Raw genomic sequence first — 20,267 nt, forward strand, 5'->3', positions numbered from 1 at the left:
GCATAGCTGCTCCACCTGCTCTGGCTCCTGGGTCCTTGCTGATGTGATCTTTGCTCTCCTAGATCGCACTGGGCACATTTCTCACCATCCTCCCTAGAGCTACATAAAACCTGGTCTCTTCCCTTCCCACACACGGCATTAATTTTTTTTTTCTCCCTAGTTTACCTTCATCTTTATCTTCTAATTGCATGTCATCCAACAAAATCCCACCTAACTTTTCTTCAGTGTCCCCCCAGGTGCTTTCTCAGGTAGATTGGAGCAGGTACTAGTCCTGTTCTGTTCCAGATGTGTCTCAGTAGTTTGTAGTTGCAGAAGGAGAAGAGGGAATGCAAGTATTAGATCTTTGTCTTTCCACTGGGATCCTAGCTGACAGTTTGGACTTGATGATTTGGTCACTGATGCAGTGAGTGGTAAATTCAAACAATAGCTCATTAAGTTTTAAAGATATTGTTTTATTTATCTTTTGCTACAAGGGACATACAAGGGAAAGGTCCATTAAGGAGAGAGGGAGGTTGAGAGAGACAGACAGACAGAGAGACAAAGAGATAGAGGGGGGATACTGTGCATTGTGAATATGTGTGTCACTTAATGTCAATGCCTGCCTCAGCCACCTGTTAAGCCCCACTGTCTCTATAAGACACAGCAAATTTCCCATAGTTAATCACTTATATATGGACTCCTAATCCATAGGAAGCCATCCACGAAGCTGCAAACATTGGCAGAGATTTCACAATATTATGATAACATGGAAATCAGGCCATGATCCCCCTTGTAGTGAATTAATGATTAGGGTCAGAGAGCTGTGTTCAGAACAATCACAGATGGCCAAGCAGATGGCAAGAGTAAGCAGTGACTTCTCAGAAACTGCCCTGATGACATAAATTCTAGACTTTCGAGTTGATTTTTTTTTACTTCTTTTTTTTATTTTTTTAAATTTTTAAAAAATATTTGTTTATTCCCTTTTGTTGTCCTTGTTGTTTTATTGTTGTAGTTATTATTGATGTCATCGTTGTTGGATAGGACAGAGAGAAATGGAGAGAGGAAGGGAAGACAGAGAGGGGGAGAGAAAGATAGACACCTGCAGACCTGCTTCACCACCTGTAAAGCGAATCCCCTGCAGGTGGGGAGCCAGGGGCTCGAACCGGGATCCTTACGCCGGTCTTTGTGCTTTGCGCCACATGTGCTTAATCCACTGTGCTACCGTCTGACTCCCTGATTTTTTTTTTTAAAAGAGAGAACCTCAAGATTAAACTGGTTTGAATTTTGAAAGCCCAGTGGTTTGATCATTGAGGAACCTTCAGATGTTTTGCTGTAACTTGTATAATTCATTTTAAATTGTCTCACTGACCCCTAGCATGTACAGGCTGAAGGGAAGATGCAGTTTGGTCTGTTAGCTGGGGCTTCTTAGAACTCTATTTTAAGAAACTTGATTCAGAACTTCTGGGCTTGAGCTCTGACTTTGTGACCTAACTGGTGCATTAGCCCAAGGAGAGTCTGCTTTTTTTTTTTTTTTTTTTTTTTTTACATACACGGTAATTTGTGAAATGAAGATAATATCATCTCATTACAGTACTGTTTGGGGGTCTGAATGATTCTTATGTGAAGAGCTTTGTAAGCTGTAAAGTGTCATCCAAATTGTTCCTGTCAGATCAGTGATTACCAAAAGCCCAAGCATCCACTAGAACAAGACACCATTCATGAGTGGCCTCTGTGAGGGGCTGGGTTTGCAACTGCTGATCTTTAGTGCCAGTGGCCCTGATGGTCTTCTGTTTGCTTCTTCTTCATAAGGTGACCGACTTGACCCCACAGCTGTAAACATCCTCCAGCAGATTATTGAGCTGGGCGCTGAGACCCACGATGCCACTGCTGTCGCCTCAGTGGTTGCCATGGCACCAGGGACGGTGACTGTTGTGAAACAGGTATGGCTCCTCTGAACTTCTCTCACGTGTTACTATTACCTTCTGACATGCACACACACCCTCCTTCTCTCCTGTCCCCAGCTTTTCAAGACTAACTTACCTAAGGCAGAATTTGCTATTAAATTGGTTGATTCTTCCTGTCCTCCTTCTCTTCTCCTTTCTTGCTCCCTTCTGTCTTTCTTTTTCTCTGTCTTTCCCTCCCTCCTTTCCTTCCTTCCTTCCTTCCTTCCTTGCTTCCTTCCTTCCTTCCTTCCTTCCTCTCTCTTTCTCTGTTTTTCTCTTCCATTTTTTCCCTCCCTTCTTTCTTTCTTTCTTTCCTTCCTTCCTTCCTTTCTTTCTTCGTAGCACTGCTCTACTCTGGCTTACGGTTTTACAGCCAGGGACGGGACCTAGGATCTCTAGTGCCTCAGGCATGAAAGCGTTTTTGCATAACCGTTATGCCATCTTCCTGGCCCTTCATGCTTTTTCTTAGTCTCCTTGAATTACTGTTTTTGTTTCTTTAATAACTCTACATATAGGACTATGTCTTGAGGTGGAGATATAGTATATTTCAAGAAGTCCTAGAAACTTTTTTATGCTTTGCTTTCAAAGATTCCATAAGTGAAATTGTCTTGTGAACACAGCCCTTACTGCCTCAGGCTCCAGTTAGCAAACAGTGGGAACTGTGGAGACTTGTAAAGAAACATGGAGACTTTGCAGTGGCTTTGCTTTTAAACTCCTACCCACTGACTGATCACATCAACACCTGTGACTGATCTAAGAGGAAGAAAATGATCGATTTTTGAATAAAGGTTATTCTATTTAATTAATTTTTCTGTTTGGTTCATTTCCTCTTCTGTACTCAGTAGGGATTTTTACCATCTGTTAAAATGCAATGTGCCTGAAAACTAGATCATTTTGTGTTTGTGTGTGTTCAGTTAATATTTATTTACTTTTAATATTTTTTATTATTTATTTATCACTGGATAGAGACAGAAAAACTGAGAGAGGTGGGGGAGATAGAGAGGAAAAGAGACAGAGAGACACCTGCAGCCCTGCCTCACCACTTGTCAAGCTTTCCCCCTGCAGGTGGGGACCAGGGCCTTAAACCCAGGTCTTTGTGCCCTGTGATATGTGTGCTGAGCCAGGTGTGTCACCTCCTGGCCCCCATTTAATGTCTATTGAATGAATTAGTGGGTGTGCTGTTATACAGCAGCATTTGGCAAGGGCGACCACTTTTAAATCTATGTTCCTTTCTCTCTACTACCTCCTGCTTCATTTTACAAAGGATTTAAGCTGAATCATACACTTCATAAGCAGCAGTAAACACACCAGAACCAGGGTAGGCCTAGAGTATATACTCTAGAAATGAAGTTCAAGTTTATGAAGAAAGTTGACATGTAAAAAAAAAGTTATTAGTGATTTAATATTGATTTACAAAATTATTGGATAGTAGCAGTATAATTCTACACCATTCCCATTACCAGAGTTCTATATCCCAATTCCTTCCATTGGGAACTTCAGTAGTTCTCCCAAGGTTACAGATGTAGGCTTATTATTATTTCTATAACTACCTATATTTATATATATTTGCTATTTTTTCCCTATAGCCCTACCTTCTCTTACTCCCTATTCACACTCACAAACCTATTACTACTTCCGAATGTCATCCCTTTTTTTTCTTTATTGAGGGGATTAGTGGTTTACAATCAACAGTAAAATAGCTTGTACATGTGTGACATTTCTCAGTTTTCCACATAACAATCTAACCCCCTCTAAGTCATCCTTTGTCGTCATGTTCCAGGTTCTTCCTTTTTTCCTTTTCTCTCTCTGAGTCCTGATGGAGTTGAAATTCAGAGCTCTCTGGTCATCTTCCCCTAATATTTCTTCCCCTTTGGGAATATGGACCAAACTTCTATGGGGTATGGAAGGTGGGAGTTCCGGCTCTGCTTTACTAGACATGGACATTGGCAGGTCAATCCAGACCAGTCTGTTTCTGTCTTTCTGTAGTGGTGAGGTTTCAGGACACATTGGGCAGATCACAGAATTTTAAAAATATTTTATTTATTTATCTTAGATAGAGACAGAAAGAAATTGAGTGAGAAGAAAGAAATAGATAGATAGATAGATAGACAGACAGACTGACTGACTGACAGACAGAGAACCTACAGCACTGCTTCACCACTGGTGAAGCTTCTGACCTGCAGGTAGAGATGGGGGTTTGAACTCCTTGCACATGTGTGCAGTCAGCCCTAGACCATAGACTTTTCTACAGTCATCTATTTTTTTCTGTCACCTTTTTAAAAAAAAATAATAATTAGATTTATCTTTTATTCTTTTAGTGTATTTTAATTTTTTTTGTTGATTGAATAACAATCATCAAGACCGTAGGATAAGAGGGGTACACTTCCACACAATTCCCACCACCAGAGTCAGAGTTCCGCATCCCATCCCCTCCCTTGGAAGCTTCCCTGTTCTTTCTCCCTCTGGGAGCATGGACCCAGGGTCATCATGGGGTGCAGAAGGTGGAAGTTGTGAGTTCTGTACTTGCTTTTCTACGTGACATGGGTGTTGGCAGATCAATCCGTACTCCCAGTCTGTTTCTACCTTCCTCTAGTGGGGCCGGGCTCTGGAGAGATGGACCCCAACTTCAGATTTCTTCATCCACAGGCAAGATTTAGCACATTTAGTTGCACATTTAAAAATGTTCCCATTTTGTTAGCATGATTACTCTTGGGAAGAAATCATCCAGCAGGAGTCCATTGCTTCAGTCTGGTGTGATCTGGTATTCTGGACTGCTTGGGATCTGGCTCGTACACTTACAGGCGAAATAACTTCAGCTTTTATTTGTACTTACTAGACTGCAGTATCCAGATTGACTTGCAGATCTTTTCTGAAATTCCTCTTCTGCATTGTGACATTAGGTCCTGAGCCAGCCCCTGGCTCTTCAGGAAAGATCAAATTGAGATGGTGTCCGAAGACTGTTGGAAGTCTCATATATGCCAAAGCCTTTTTAAGAATTGTGGGAAGGTAGCAATGATTGTGATTTGTGTCTTTCCAGGAACTGGATTGATTTGCTGCTATTCAGGGACATGATTTATTGAGCCTCTCAGGCACTGCAGTGATACATGAGGCCGAAGTGTTTAGAATACAGCTTAGATATGCTTCGAGACATTACACTGAGGGTCTGACCAGGTATACGGCAGATAAGCATCCAGACAACAAGTGTAAACAGGCACAGCGTGTTTGCCAGAGGAGAAACAGTGGCACCCCTCAGGGAGTCTTGTTGCTTATTGAAAATGCAGGTTTAGAGGAATGACGCTGTTTAGTAGTCTGAAGTAACTCCGTTTGGAAACGTTCCCCCAAGAACATGCGACCTAGTCATTTTTTTTTGTGTGGCATAAGCATCTAGCTTGCAGTTAACACATAAGTACTGATAAGTGATAGATAGGAAAATAAATAAATGGGCAGTGGGCAGGTAGATAGCAAATACCCACCGGTTATACAAAGGGGTTACATTATGCCAGGTTCTCCTTGTATAGAATTGTCCTATGAAGTCTATTGTTCTTGCATTTGAAAGTACTTAGAGCTATTTAAATTTTTTGGTTTAATTTTAGCCAGAGCACTGCTCAGTTCTGGCTTATGGTATTGTTGGATGAACCTATGACCTAAGAGTCTCAGGCGTGAATGTCTTTTTGCATAACCATTATCTTACCTCCCCAGCCTTTAGCTTTTTTTTTTTTTTCTAATTAGACAACTTGATTTTTCCTTTTAATTAAATTGGTTTATAATTTTTTTTCAGTATGGAAATTATATCTGCTTAATGAATATGCTCAAGTCACTGCCATGTGAAGTCAAAGTCTGTGATTGCTCTCTTGGTAATCAGTGATGGCCTCCCTTCTTCTCCTCCATGTGGGGAAGCCCCTTCGTGCCGGGACTTCCATTTAATGCTCCAACTCAGGGTGTCACAGAGAGTAGGTACCCGGTGCCTGACTATTGAGTCATATTGACACTGGATTTCATGTCTTGATTTTCCAGCAATATCCTGTAGACCAGTATTAAGAAGACAAAGCAACAGTACCCTACCATAGGAAGTACTGCATACTATAAGTCTCTAAAAGTTACTGTTGAAGAGCATGTTTTGAGGTGGTTTCAGGTTTCCTGTTAGAACCATAGCTGCTTCTCTCCTACAGGGCTAAACACACATTCTAGGCTGTGCGGGAATTAGCTCTAGGCGTTTAAAGACTTCTGTCCCACATACAGTGTGTGCTCTCTTTGTAATTTTATACTTTGTGATGTATTAATGTTAATTGAAAAGAATCCCCTATATCAAAATCATTCAGTGGTAAATGAAAGTGATTATTCATAGGGTGTTGTGAATTTTCTGAGATAACAAACAATGACATACGTGGTAGGTAGGTTGGTTGTGGGTGTTGGAAAGCAAAGCGTTAAAGAACAAAACCGTTAGTTAGATGTCTTCTTTTTCTTTTTTTTTATCAGAATAATCTTTTTATTATTTTTTTATATTTTTACTTTCTCTTTTGTTGTCCTTGTTTTTCATTGTTGTTGTAGTTATTGTTACTGATGTTGTCATTGTTAGATAGGACAGAGAGAAATGGAGAGAGGAGGGGAAGACAGAGTGGGGGAGAGAAAGATAGACACCTGCAGACCTGCTTCACTGCCTGTGAAGCGACTCCCCTGCAGATGAGGAGCCAGGGGCTCGAACCAGGATCCTTAGGCTGGTCGTTGCACTTTGCGCCACATGTGCTTAACCCACTGCGCTACCGCCTGGCTCCCCTTCTTTTTGTTGTAATCTTTGTTTATTGGGTAGAGACAGCCAGAAATTGAGAGGGTAGGGGAAGATAGTGAGGAGGAGAGACAAAAAAAAACAGCTGCAGCACTGCTTCACTACTTGAAAAGCTTTCCCTCTGCAGGTGGAGACCGGGGGCTTGAACCTGGGTCCTTGCACACTGTAACATGTGCTCTCAACCAGGTGTGCCACCACCTGGCCCCAGTGCTTTCTTATTTTTCAGTGAGGTTTGGAAAGCATTTGACCTGTAGGTTAGAGCATTTATGTTTTCAGTCAGAGAGACACATTCTCAGTGATTTGCTGTCAAATCTTTTCTTTTCTCAAGTGCCTGCATTCAAATAGATTCCTGAGAAGCCGGTGCTTTGAAATGTTCAGAAAGGAGAGTCCTTGCATGTGCATCACTGGCCCAATCAAAGAAAACACAGGACAACTTTGAACACAGCTAATTGTAGGTTTTCTGAAATCAAATATATTTCTCCCTTTCTTCCTTTCCATTCCATCTTGCTTTCAGGTTTATGAGGAGAATTTTTTATTTAATTAATAAAACTTCCTTAGTAGGTTAAATGCAAGACCAGCCAGCACAGTAAATATTCTCAAGAGCATCTCTGAGTGAAAAGACTTAAAAATAACAGCAGTCATCACTGTTGACTTATGGCTGAAATCATTCCTTCCTGCTCTCCTGGATTAGAAGTGACTTCAGAGACCAAGACCCAGAGGAGACTTTTACTTGGTCATTTATTTGTGTAGCAGACACTCATGGTGTGGCACTGTGTGGTCTGTCTCTGAGCGTGTACACTTGCTGTTACCACAGAAACAAACTTACCACACACTTGGTGGCTTAAAACAACACAAATTAGCTATTGCACAACTGTGGAGGTCAGAAGTCTGAGGTGAATGTTACTGGATAAAAAAGAAGACTGCGACAGACAGAGCTAATTCCTTTTTTTTTTTCTTTTTCTTTTTTTAATACTACTTTTTGCATAAAGGTAGTCAGAAATAGAGAGGAAAGGGGGAGATAGAGAGGGAGAGAGACAGACATCAATAGCCCTGCTCCACTACTCATGAAGCCCCCCCCCCACCCCCTGCTCGGGTGAGAACAGGGGACTCGAACCTGGGTCCTTATGCATTGTGACATGAGCACTCAACCCAGTGCACCACTATCCAGTCCCGCTAATTCCTTTGCAAAAGAAGTTCTTCCTTGCCTTTTCCAGCTTTCAGTGCTCAGTCACTTTCTTAACTCTCAATTCCTGTCCTGTATCTGTAAAAGCAGCAGTGGATATAATAATAGGTTTATGTGTGACCTGGAAAGGAAGAGAAGATGAGACCTTAAAAAATGGGCAAATCAGGGAGTTGGGCGGTAGTGCACATGGAGCGAAGCGCAAGGACCGGCTTAAGAATCCTGGTTCAACCCCCCCCCCCCCCCCGCCTCCCCACCTGCAGGGAAGTCGCTTCACAGGTGGTGAAGCAGGTCTGCAGGTGTCTGTCTTTCTCTCCCCCTCTCTTGCCTTCCCCTCCTCTCTCCATTTCTCTCTGTCCTATCCAACAACGACCACAACACTAAAATAACAAGGGCAACAAAAGGGAATAAATAAATAAATAAATAGTTTTTTTAAATGGGAAAATCTATACAAATACAGGCAGAGAGTTGAAGAAATAATAGTCAACCCATATCTGCAACCTTGGGAGAACTGCTGTAGCTTCCAGTGAAGGGAGTGGGGATGCAGAACTCTGGTAGTGGGAACGGTGTGGAGTTGTTAAAAAAAAAACAAAAAAAAAAACCCTTGTTGTCTTTTTATAAATCATTATTAAGACACTAAAAAAAAAACAGTCAGGGTGATTTATCAGATTGTTTTTTTATAACTCAAGGCTTTCTTGTTTGTTTGTTTGTTTGTTTTCATGTTTTGTGTTCACTACCCCTATATGGGGAAGCTGGGCATATCCTGGGGCTTCATCTTTCAGTGAGAGGTCAGTGATAAGACCCCTAAGCCACTGCTGAAACGACGTAGATCGTTCATTCGTCCATGTTGATTTTAAAAAACCAAACGGCCTTCAGTGTAATGTGTGGATGGCACAGACATGCACTCTGCTCAATGAGCTATCTTTTCAGGCCCCACATGTAAATGGGCCAGGACTTCCTCTGTGGTAGATGACCCCCTGTTAGAGGTTTAATCCAGTAAAGTTGTTTCCAGTAGAGAGCACTTTACCAAGCCCTCTTCTCTGTGAGTCATTGCCATCACTATTCTGCTGAGGCCCTGAGAGAAGACACATAGTATTAGTGTTGTCCTGAGAAGCAGAACCAATAGAGTAAGGGTGCATGCGTGTTTGTGTGTGTGTGTGTGGTTACATAGATTTATTGGAAGGGATTGGCTCATGCTTTTATGAAATCTGATAAGCTCACGTTTTTAGATCTGCAGTATGTGACTAGGGAAGCCAAGGGTGTTAAGTTCCTGTCTGAGTCTGAAAATTTCAGAACCAGGCAGTTGATGTTTTCTTTGCAATCCAAAAGCAGATGACTGAGCAATGCCCAGTGTGAAAGCAGCCAGCAGGAACTCTCCTTACTTGGTACACAGTCATCCCTTTTGTTTCATTCGAACTTCCAACTGATTGGAAGAACAATTGATGCTAAGAAGACAGTCTGTTTACTCAGTCAACGAGTGTACATGTTACTCGTCATGAAACACCCTCACAGAAATACTCAGAATTATGTTTGACTAAGTATCTGGGCACCCCACGACATTAGTGGTCAAATCAAGTTGACACATTCACTATCACACATGTACCCACAACTGTGTTTACTGTAAATGATTAATTAGCCCAATAATAATTTTAAAAAAAGAGTAACCAGGGGTGGATGGTGGTGCACCTGTTTAAGTGCACATATAACCATGCACAAGGATCTGGGTTCGAGACCCCGCTCCCACCTGCATGGGAGAGGCTTCACAAGTGGTGAAGCAGGTCTGCAGGTGTCTTTCTCTTTCCCTATCAACCCCTCCCCTCTCAATTTTTTCTCTGTCCTGTCAAGTATAATAGAAAAGAAAAAAGAGGGAAAAAATGGCTGATGGAAATGGTGGATTCATAGTGCTGGCAATTAAAAAATAAAATAAAATAAAAAATAGCCATCACATGGGTATCCATGCATGTCAGAGTCTGAAACACATTTTGTCATTGGAAGCTTATTGTGTACTCCAGGATGTTGTTTATCGAAAACTGTTACCATGGAGACAGTTTTGGCTTACACATTTCAGAGTAACTTTGAAAAGCACACATTCTTTAGCAGAGTCATCGTTCTGTCACAATAGATAATCCAGTCTGGGTTCAGAATGAGCTTCCACCTGCGGGTCCTTGAGAAGCAGCCCGCAGAACTGTGCCAATGCCCGTGGTGCCTCTGCACACTGTCAATACCCACGTTCAGACCAAGTCAAGTCTGCTGCCTTCTGCTGAGTGATTACTGCACTAGAACTGCTATTAGCTGAACTCTGGCAGCAGGACCCTGTATTTAAAAAAAATTTCATTATCTTTATTTACTGCATAGAGACAGCCAGAAATCAAGAGGAAGGAGATAGAGAGAGAGAGAGACACCTGCAGCACAGCTTCACCACTCGCAAAGCTTCCCCTCTACAAGCCCCTAGGGACTCGATCCTGGGTCCTTGCACATTGTAACATGTGCGCTCAACCAGGTGCGCCACCACACTGCCCAAGGACCATGCACTTGTCCAGACCAGGCACCTTGTCTACAGACCTAGATATGCACCCCTCTGTTATAACGTCGCACACCCCACATTCCTGGTTCTCTGTAAGGCCCTTTAGGGACTTTCTCCTCTTTGTTGTTTTATTGCCATGTCCTGGATTCTTCCAAACTCTCAGCCAGTGTCCCAGTGGCAGGGACCTCCAGGAAGAACAGTTATAATAAGGCTTCATTCTGCAGACACCTGGCCCATTTCCCCCATGCAGACCCTTCACCTCGAAGGATTAATAGATCATTGCTGCCGTCATCTTGTTCAGAATCCCAAGGGCTCACCCCATGGGCTTTAACTGCTAACTAAAAGCAAACAGGCCTGCCTTCTCCCAGCTGTTTCTCAGTACCCTTTGTCTTCTTTGGGCAGGGCCCCTGTGGCTGTTGTCATTGGAGGGTGAAATTAAGGATCTGTTGATTTAGAGGAGAGAAGCCAGCAAAGCCTCCTCTTTGGGCTCTGCATGTAACCAGAGTACTTGCGAGCAATTTCCATAGGAGCTCTAGATAGAAGATAGACGTTGATCGCCAGCCAACTTGGAGTTGCTATTGTGTTGTTTGCAGTTTATTACATTTAAAAAGAAATGTACTCCAGTCCACCTCAATGGCTAGCCCTATACACACTGTTAGGCCAGACAGTCCTGGTTTTAATTAGAAGCCCTGAGTACTCTGGGTCTTTATAACCCTTTTCAGTGTCCAACTGTACAGGGTCAACTGTTAAGGGAAGCTGTCCTGCAGAGGACGTGTCGCAAGGTTTGGGAGAAACCCTGTCTGTGATGTACCCTCAGAGGGAGAATTTGCACAGCATCCTGCCAATAATGGCAGGTGTTTAACATTTCATAGAGCTTGTGGCAAAAATAATAAAGGGGGGGGAGAGCTGAAAAGTAATTTCTGTGCAGCTCTAAGAATCTATGGTCATTATTATTTTTAAATAATCAATATTCATTCCATTTGATAGTTTTAACTATATGACAAGACACCAAAGAAAATACTCTCTCTCTCTCTCTCTCTCTCTCTCTCTCTGTCTCTCTCTCTCTGTCTCTGCCTCCAGGGTTATTGCTGGGGCTCAGTGCCTGCACTAAGAATCCATTGTTCCTGGAGGCTTTTTTCCATTGTTGTTGTTGCTGTTATTGATGTCTTCGTTGTAGGATAGGACAGAGAGAAATGGAGAGAGGAGGGGGAGGCAGAGAGGGCTAGAGAAAGACAGACACCTGCAGACCTGCTTCACTGCCTGTGAAGCTCCTCCCTATAGGTGGGGAGCCGAGGGCTCAAACCAGGATCCTTATGGTCCTTGCACTTTGCAGGGAACCAGAAGTGCTACCGCTCAGCCCCCAGAGAATGCACTTCTAATCCTTTAAAGATCATGGGATACAAGATTGGCCATCCGAATTGTCAGGAAGTGGCAGTGAGCTGACATGTCTCCTCTCCTCCTACACTTGAAGAGGATGAAGTGAAAAGCTACCTGTTTTGTTGTCCTTTAAACTCAACTGGTACGTTAATGGAATTTTCCTTTTCTTACTCCCCCAGTTTTTTTTATTTATTTAACTGAATCATTTTGATTCCCACTGTAAACAACCCTTTCACTGACCTCAGTGCTATCTCTCTGCTAGATGGAGAAGAACTGTCCTCTTTTTCTCTGGATTCACCTTTCCCCTCAGGGCCTCATTTGACTTGAGACTATTGCCTGTGAGTGTATAAAACATTATATTGATAATAGCAGATATCCCCCCCCTTCACACCATAATGAAAGCCTAGCATCTCAAATTGTGCCGTTCATGCTCCTCCATATTGGCTGTTTGCCACTGCTGAGGTTCATCTAAAGAATCTTTCCTAGAAGATTAAGAATGCAGATGATTCTGAAAGAACTGATAACAACTGCAGCTTCTGCCCTCAGTAACTGCTAGTTTTTCCTGTGACTCCTCATGATGTGATAGGGACGTCACATCCATTCTGTGCTGCCTGGTTGTACTGTGTAATTACAGTCATGATGGATTCAAATGCTTGTGGAAGCCCCATGCTAGGGAACTACATATGTCTTGTGGAAGGGAATCAGTCCCACTGCATAACACAGGCACTTGCAGGATAGGCAGACCTCAGTCATCTAACGTTAGTCTCCCCACAGTCCAGGTAGATATTTTTTATTTCTTGTGTTTTTAAATTCATTTTCACATGTATTTGATTAGTGATTTAGAAGATAATAAGGTAACGGGTATAATTCCACACCATTCCCATCAAAATTCTGTGCCTCCAACTCCCTCTGACAGTAACCAGCATAGTTATTATTATATTATTCAAGTTCATATATTATTCAAGTTCATGTGTTTCAATTCTCTATCTTCCACTTATAAGTGAAATCACCCCATAGTGCCCTCCATTTCCTTACCTACTTCACTAATCATGATCACTGCCAGGCCCATCCATTTAGTCCCAAAGGACACATTATAGTCTTTTTTTCATTGCAAAGTAGTGTTCCAATGAGTATATGTCCCATGACTTTTTTTTATATATTTAATAAGACTCAGATTAATGACTTTTATTCCATTGTTAAAGCCCCCCCCCAACTCTTTGTAAGCATTCCTCATAGGGACTCCTCCCCCAGACCTCCAGATATTTTTTAAACTTCTAATCAGGAAAATGACAAGGTGTGCGCCAGAGAAGCACTTGGGGAGAACTGTAGCCAGTAGCCAGGGCCCTGAGATAGAACACCTCTCAGGGCAGAGAGAGAGAGTAACCTCAGTCTCCATGCGGTTGATCAGAAATGGTCAGGAGAGATACACACACAAGCAGACATCCCAAACTGGGAGAGTGTCAAGTGTGTGCCCATCTACCCCAAGCTCCAGGAATATGTAATGGTAAAATTATGCATTACATCAAAGAGGAACAAGGAAGATTAAATATGGGGTTTTTTTAGTGAAACATACATCAGGAGTTCATGTAGTTTTGCTTCTAGTTTCCCAATGTCAAATTTTCCTGCTATTATATTCCACGAAGCTGGAATTCCTTGACACAGAATCATCCTTTATTTCTATTTAGATACTGCCAAGCATGTTACTGTTTGCTTCAGTAGTCATCTCCTGACCCAAGTCCTCTACAAAACTGACTTCTCATTCTGGGTCCAACTTCAGTGGCATGTCTCCTGAAGTCCTCAGCTGATGTGGATTCAGGTTGGGTCCACCCTCCAGAACCATGGATATAAGGTTACTTCCCTGACTGTTAAGTATCGTAGTCCTTTAGCTTGGAAGACTAGTCAGATGATCTCATCTAGGGTCTTCCATCCTCAAAAACAGAAAACTCCTTACCTGGTGCCAGACATTGAAACAAAGCACTTCTTCAAACTTCTGTTTCTCTCCCTCTCCCTCTCCCTCTCCCTCTCCCTCTCCCTCTCCCTCTCCCTCTCCCTCTCCCTCTCCCTCTCCCTCTCCCTCTCCCTCTCCCTCTTCCTCTCCCTCTCCCTCTCCCTCTTCTCCTCCTCCTCCTCCTTCTTCTTCTTCTCTCTCCCTCTCCTTTCTCTTACTCTTTCTTCTTCTTCTTCTCCTTCTTCTCCTTCTCCTTCTCCTTCTCCTTCTCCTTCTCCTTCTCCTTCTTCTTCTTCTTCTTCTTCTTCTTCTTCTTCTTCTTCTTCTTCTCTCTCTCTTTTTTGTTTGTTTGTTCTGCCTTCAGAATTATCACTGGAGCTCTGTGCTGGCACTATGAATCCACTGCTCCTGGAGGCCATTTTTTCATTTTATTGGATAGGACAGAGAGAAATCGAAAGAGATATAGAGGGAGAGAGAATGATAGACATCTGCAGATCTGCTTCCCTGCTTGTGAAACATCCCCCCTACGCAAAAAGCACACAGGTCCTTGTGCTTTGTACTATATGTGCTCAACCCTGTGTGCCACCCCCCGGACCCCAGCACTTCTGTTTCTTCATCTGTAAATTGGAAATAATAGAAGCCATCACACAGGGCTGGCTTGTGGCCATACAGACCGTGTTGTGGGCAGTGTGCCACACACAGGGGTGAGTCTGCAGCAAGCCTGAGTCATGGAGCTGTGCGGTCCTGAAGCGCTTTGTGTGCTCCTAGCTACAGCAGCTTGTGTTTCCGGCAGCTTCTGTTCAGGAAGCAGGTACCACCGTAGCTGCCTGGGCTCTTTGCTCAGCATTTGTGTTCCCAGGGTTGCAAAGACATTGGTTGTGGGGGCAGTTGGTGGTGTACCTGGTAGACTGCACAAGGACCCAGGTTCAAGCCCCTTGTCCCCACCTACAGGGGGAAAGTTTCACCAGCAGTGCTATAGGTCTCTCTCTCTCTTTCTCTCCTTTTCCCCCATTGTCTCCTGCCTTCTCTCTCAATTTGCCTCTGTCTCTATCCAATAAATAATAAATAAGATTTAAAAAAAAAAGACATTAGGTAGGTGTTTCATAGGAGAGTCTGTTGGCTAATCTAGATTTTTATACAAATTAACATGTTTGTGACTAGAAATCATTTGATCCGTTACAACTTCTAGTTGTTGAGGCGTTTCTGAGTCATTCAGCCAGAGGAAACCCTACGGGAGTGGGGACGTGCTTGGTAGAGCAAATGATAAAGGGCAGCATGGGGTCACTTAGCCAGGGAGGGGCGTTGCGAGAGGAGTTCTGAGCAGGAAGTGGCTAACAGACTTGAGATCAAAGGGAAGCAGATCAGAGTCAGGTGGCAGCTCTTCCTCCTCTGAGAGAGCAGTACAAACTGCAAAGAGACAGGAATCTGGATCTGACGATGCAGAAGTGATCTGCTCAGGGAGTTTCCACACAGGACCTTGGCTTGTCACATTAGTGCAGTAGAGTGAATGTCAAAACTGGGATGTGCTCAGAGTAAGATGGTGTTGCCAGCAATACCTTCTTCTGTTCTTAGCCCTGTGTTTTGCTACTACTGGCCTTACCTCTATACATTTGATGAGTGATTGAAATGTCTTATATTTGATTATGACAAACATTCTTTGAACAGAATACAGAGGTGCTCCACTCCCTCTGGAGTTCAGTTTCTCCATGGGCAAGGGTGCCACTCTTTTTTTTTTAATTTATTCCCTTTTGTTGCCTTTTTTTAAATTATTATTGTAGTTATTACTGTTGTTGTTGATGTCGTCGTTGTTGGATAGTACAGAGAGAAATGGAGAGAGGAGGGGAAGACAGAAAGGGTGAAAGAAAAATAGACACCTATAGACCTGCTTCACTGCCTGCAGGTGGGGAGCCCGGGGCTCGAACTGGGATCCTTACGCCAGTCCTTGTGCTTAGTGCCACCTGCACTTAACCCGCTGCGCTATCTCCCGACTCCCAAGGGTGCCGCTCTTGGGATCCAGGGAAAAGTAGTATGGCTCCCTACCAGCTCCATTCTTCTCTGCTATGTTTTGTTGAGGCTACAGGCTACTTGTGAAGATGCATAGGAGAGGAAACTGCTAGAGGAAGCAGATCACTGCCTCCGAGAGGTCTGCATCAGCTAAGGGAAAAGTGCAGGCAGTCCTCAGGATGGCAGGGGCAGGGCAGGGCAGGGCAGGGCAGGGGCATGCATGTTCCAGGTCCTTACCTGGCACCTGCTTGTCAGGTTGATTGCATGATCCTCAGTGATAAAGGCCAAGCATTCCAGAATGGTTGCTAGGAGGTGATTTTTGTGAAAAGTGGAAATGTAGAGGACTTTTCTTCTGAGTAACATTCACAGGGACACCTGCTCAAACTGTAGGATTTAGGATATAGGGGAAAAGACTAGAGGAAGACACTTTCTGACCTGGGAGTGTTCACAGGTAGAGATGAAGTTATAATGAAGGGCCTGACAATGTTATCCCCCAACACACACCAAACATGCAAGGCCTGGTATCAGTTACATAGAAATCCAATATGCTTGTGCTAAAAGGTCAAGAAATGAGTGCATTATGTACAACAAATGAATATCAGTAGATACTTATGAGCTGTTAGAAGATACTGCCTTCTCCTTCCTCGTCAATATGAATATACTCTGGTTCTGTTTGAGTATAGTTGTTAAGTACCTCTTGGAGCACATGTTAAGAGTACTTTAACTCGTGTTTACTGAGCATGCACTGTAATCCGACTGCTGTGTGGATTTGCTGGAGAAGGATCAGGTAAACTCATGAAGCAGGGAGTGGGAAGATGAGGGCCAGGAATCAGATGCCCGCCCTGGAGGGAACAGCATCCCATCACACTCATCCTGTTCCAGGCCCACCCTCCCTCACCTAGCATTTTTCTTCATTCTCGTAGCCTGCACAGGAGATGACATGCTTTTCCCACTGGGCAGGTTACAAGAGAAGGATTCCGTTTTCCTTAGTGAGGTGATTATCGAGACCACACTGAACTGGGTTTAGACTCCTGTGAAGTTTGTATGATAGTTTCTTTGGCTGTGCAGGAGCTTTTCAATTTGATGTAGTCTAATTGGTTTGTTTCTGCTTTAGTCTTCCTTTCAATTGGGTCCATTTCATCAAAGATGTCCTTGAGGTTTAGGTGGGAAAGTGTTCCACCAATGTTTTCCTCTAAGTATTTGATAGTTTCTGGTCTAACATCCAGGTCCTTGATCCATTTGGACTTGACGTTTGTTTCTGGTGAGATAAGGTGGTTCAGTTTCATTCTTCTGCATGTTTCAACCCAGTTTTCCCAGCACCACTTATTGAAGAGAGAGAGCCTCCTTCCTCCATTTAATACTTTGGGCCCCCTTATCAATGATTAGACGACCATAGGTGTGGAGGTTTAGTTCTGGGCTTTCAGTTCTGTTCCACTGGTCAGTGTGCCTATTTTTGGTCCAGTACCAGGCTGTTTTGATGATGTTGGCCTTATAATATAGTTTGAGATCTGGGAGTGTGATGCTTCCACTTCTGTTTCTTTTCCTCAAAATGGTTTTGCTGATTCTAGGTGTTTTCTGGTTCCAGATAAATGATTGTAGTTTTTGTTCTATTCTCTTAAAGAAGCTTGGTGGAACTTTGATGGGTATCGCATTAAATTTGTATATGGCTCTGGGGAGAATATTCATTTTGATGATATTTATTCTTCCAATCCATGAGCATGGGATGTCTTTCCATTTCTTGGTATCATTTTATATTTCCTTGAGTAATGAATCATAGTTTTCAATATACAAGTTTTTCACTTCTTTGGTCATCTTTATTCCTAGGTATTTTATTGATTTTGCTGCAACAGTGAATGGCAGTGATTTCTGGATGTCCTTCTTTGCATTTAGTGTTTGCATAAAGAAATGCCACTGATTTTGTAGCCTGCCACCTTCCTGTATTGTCTAATAACCTCCAGTAGCTTTCTCCTGGATTCTTTAGGTATTTCAGTGTATACTATGATATCATCTGCAAATAGTGAGAGCTTGACTTCATCCCTTCCAATCTGTATTCCTTTGATTTCTTTCTCTTGTCTGATTGCTATGGCAAGGAAGGAGTTTTAGCTTCTTTAACATCTTGTCTGCTGGATATAGGTGTTGGCAGACTGATCCATACCACTCAGCCTGTCTCTGTCTTTCCATAGTGGGGTAGGGCTATGGAGAGGTGAGATTTTGGAACTCCATGAGGTTATTTGTCCAGGAAGGTCAAGATGGGATCATAGTTGTATCCATACTATGTTGAAGAGTAATAGTGATAATGGACAGCCCTGTCCATTCCCCGATCTGAGGGGGAATGCTTCTAGCTTCTGTCCGCTTGACCTCTCAACGCCCATGTTCAGCGGGGAAGCAATTACAGAAGCCAGACCTTCCACCTTCTGCATCCCAAAATGGCTCTGGGTCCATACTCCCAGAGAGATAAAGAATAGGAAAGCTATCACGGGAGGGGAGGGGAGGGGATATGGATTTCTGGTGGTTGAACCTGTGTGGAGTTGTACCCACCCTATTCCTATGGTTTTGTCAATGTTTCCTTTTTATAAATAAAAAATTAAAATGTATATATATATAGAGACTCTTGTGAAGTATGAGAAGCTAGAGGGGACCTACCTGTGTGTCTTTTCTCGTTCTCTCTGCCAAACACCTATCTCTAAACCCTTCTGTCTAATAAGTTGGTACAGCCAGATAATATGCTCCCCCCCCCCAACCTATGGGAATGCAAGGCCAACAGGCAGCATATTTAGTTATTTATTCTCACTCGTCCCATCACCAAAGGCCTGTGTCCCCATCGCACCCCCATAGATAACCACTCTAGTTCTCCCTCAGCCTTAGATGGAGGTTGACTTTTTCTCACATTCAGATATGCCATTGTCTACCTGCCGCATAGGAGTGAAGCCATCCTGCAGCTGCCCTTCAGCTCCTTAGTGGCTTCACTGCGCACCAGCTTCTCCAGTTATACCCACTCTATCCGTAAGGACACAGTGTCATCTCCTTTGATTGCTGCATAATACTCTGTTGGGTATATGCCCTATAACTTTTCTATCCAATAATCTGTCCAATAATTTTTATCTTGGTTGTTTCCGGGTTTTGCTATTGTGGATAAAGTCTCTATGAACACGGGGGTGCAGACATTCCTCTGAATGAGTGTTGTTATATCTTCTGGGTATAGACCTTGCATTGGAACTGCGGGGTCCCATGGCATTCCGATATGTATTTGTTTAAGGCTTCTCTATCCTGTCCTTGGCAGTATCTTTCTTCCTGGCCAGCCGTGACTCTGTGACTTCCAAGTTAGGCGTCCCCTCCCTGTCCCTACTGACTGGAGACTCAGTAGACATTTCTCTCTATGTAGGAGGGGGCCCCTCAGGGGTCTTGGCGTGAATGCGGAGAGCCCAGATTTACAGACAGAAATGGCAGTCACTGCGTTTATTTAGTGAGCAATCTGTGTGACTTGGATTTGGGGCTGTTTCTGGGATCTGTATTTTAGAAAAGAAAAAGGATCTGCCATCTCCATACAACCGAGAGAGAAATAGGGCGTAGGCAAGCATTATGCAGTCTTTGCAGGACTTGGAGGTGAATTACAACTTTTCTTACTTCCTGTGCATTTTTTCCTCTTTAAAAGGCTTTAAATCTTCATTGAAGTATGGAATGGCTTATCCCTGCCTCTGAATATCTTTAGATATTTCCACAAGTTTCCTGCATATAATACTGCTTTTTTTTTCTTAGTCCTGTGTATGCCTATATATTTCTGGAGGTAGAAATTTATGATCCTTTTTTATAAACCATGCTCACTCAGGCCTTCTCCCCTAATATGTGTGTGTGTGTGTGTGTGTGTGTGTGTGTGTATGTATATATATATATATATATATATATATATATATATATATATATAAATAAAATTTAGGAGAGTATTTATCACTCCTTTATTTCTGGTGTGTCCAGTGTCTACTAACCAAGGACTGTGAGGGTTACTGTGCTTATTAACCCAGTGGAACAGACCTACTATTCCCCTTTTGAGGATGCTAGAGGGTGTTCTTGCTTGGTTATAATTTAAGCCAGGAGTGAAACCCAAATTGTTGGGTAAAATAAGGGTTCTTCCCCAGAGCTTAAACATACACAGGGGGATAATTCACTTAAGAGAACCAACTGCAGAGTTACCCCTCCCCTCCCATCCTCTCCCCTCCTGTACTACTGGGGTTTGATACATGACTAAATCATTGCACACAGCAGTCATTTTTTTTCCTTTTCCTTTTTCCTTTTAATTTTAATAGAGACAGAGAGAAATAAGGCAAAGAGGGAGAGAAAAAGAGAGGTACCCGCAGCCTGTTCCACCACTAGTGAAGCTTCCCCCCTGCAAGTGGGGACCAGGGGCTTAAACCCAGGTAATTTCTGGACACATAGTAATTTCTGCTCTTTACTGACTGTGTCACCAACCAGACCCTTTTTCATTCTTACTATTTGGTTCAGTTGGAGTTTTGTCTGCAGCCCTCTTAATTCTT

General features: G+C 43.0%; 1 protein-coding gene across 4 annotated transcripts in view; it reads left to right on the top strand.

Moving 5' to 3' along the window:
• ZFAT (zinc finger and AT-hook domain containing) overlaps positions 1–20,267 on the top strand; it is a 236,474-nt gene that overhangs the window by 204,101 nt on the left and 12,106 nt on the right. For 3 of the 4 annotated variants that reach the window (XM_007521895.3, XM_060201065.1, XM_060201072.1), the window contains one exon: positions 1,789–1,919. In XM_007521895.3, coding sequence (XP_007521957.2) covers positions 1,789–1,919 — 131 coding nt within the window. Of the gene's footprint in view, positions 1–1,788; positions 1,920–12,048; positions 12,142–20,267 lie in introns of those variants that run through there. The other variant, XM_060201061.1, reaches the window with a different exon arrangement.

The sequence above is a fragment of the Erinaceus europaeus genome, chromosome 1 (genome assembly GCF_950295315.1).
Source record: "Erinaceus europaeus chromosome 1, mEriEur2.1, whole genome shotgun sequence".
NCBI lineage: Eukaryota > Metazoa > Chordata > Mammalia > Eulipotyphla > Erinaceidae > Erinaceus > Erinaceus europaeus.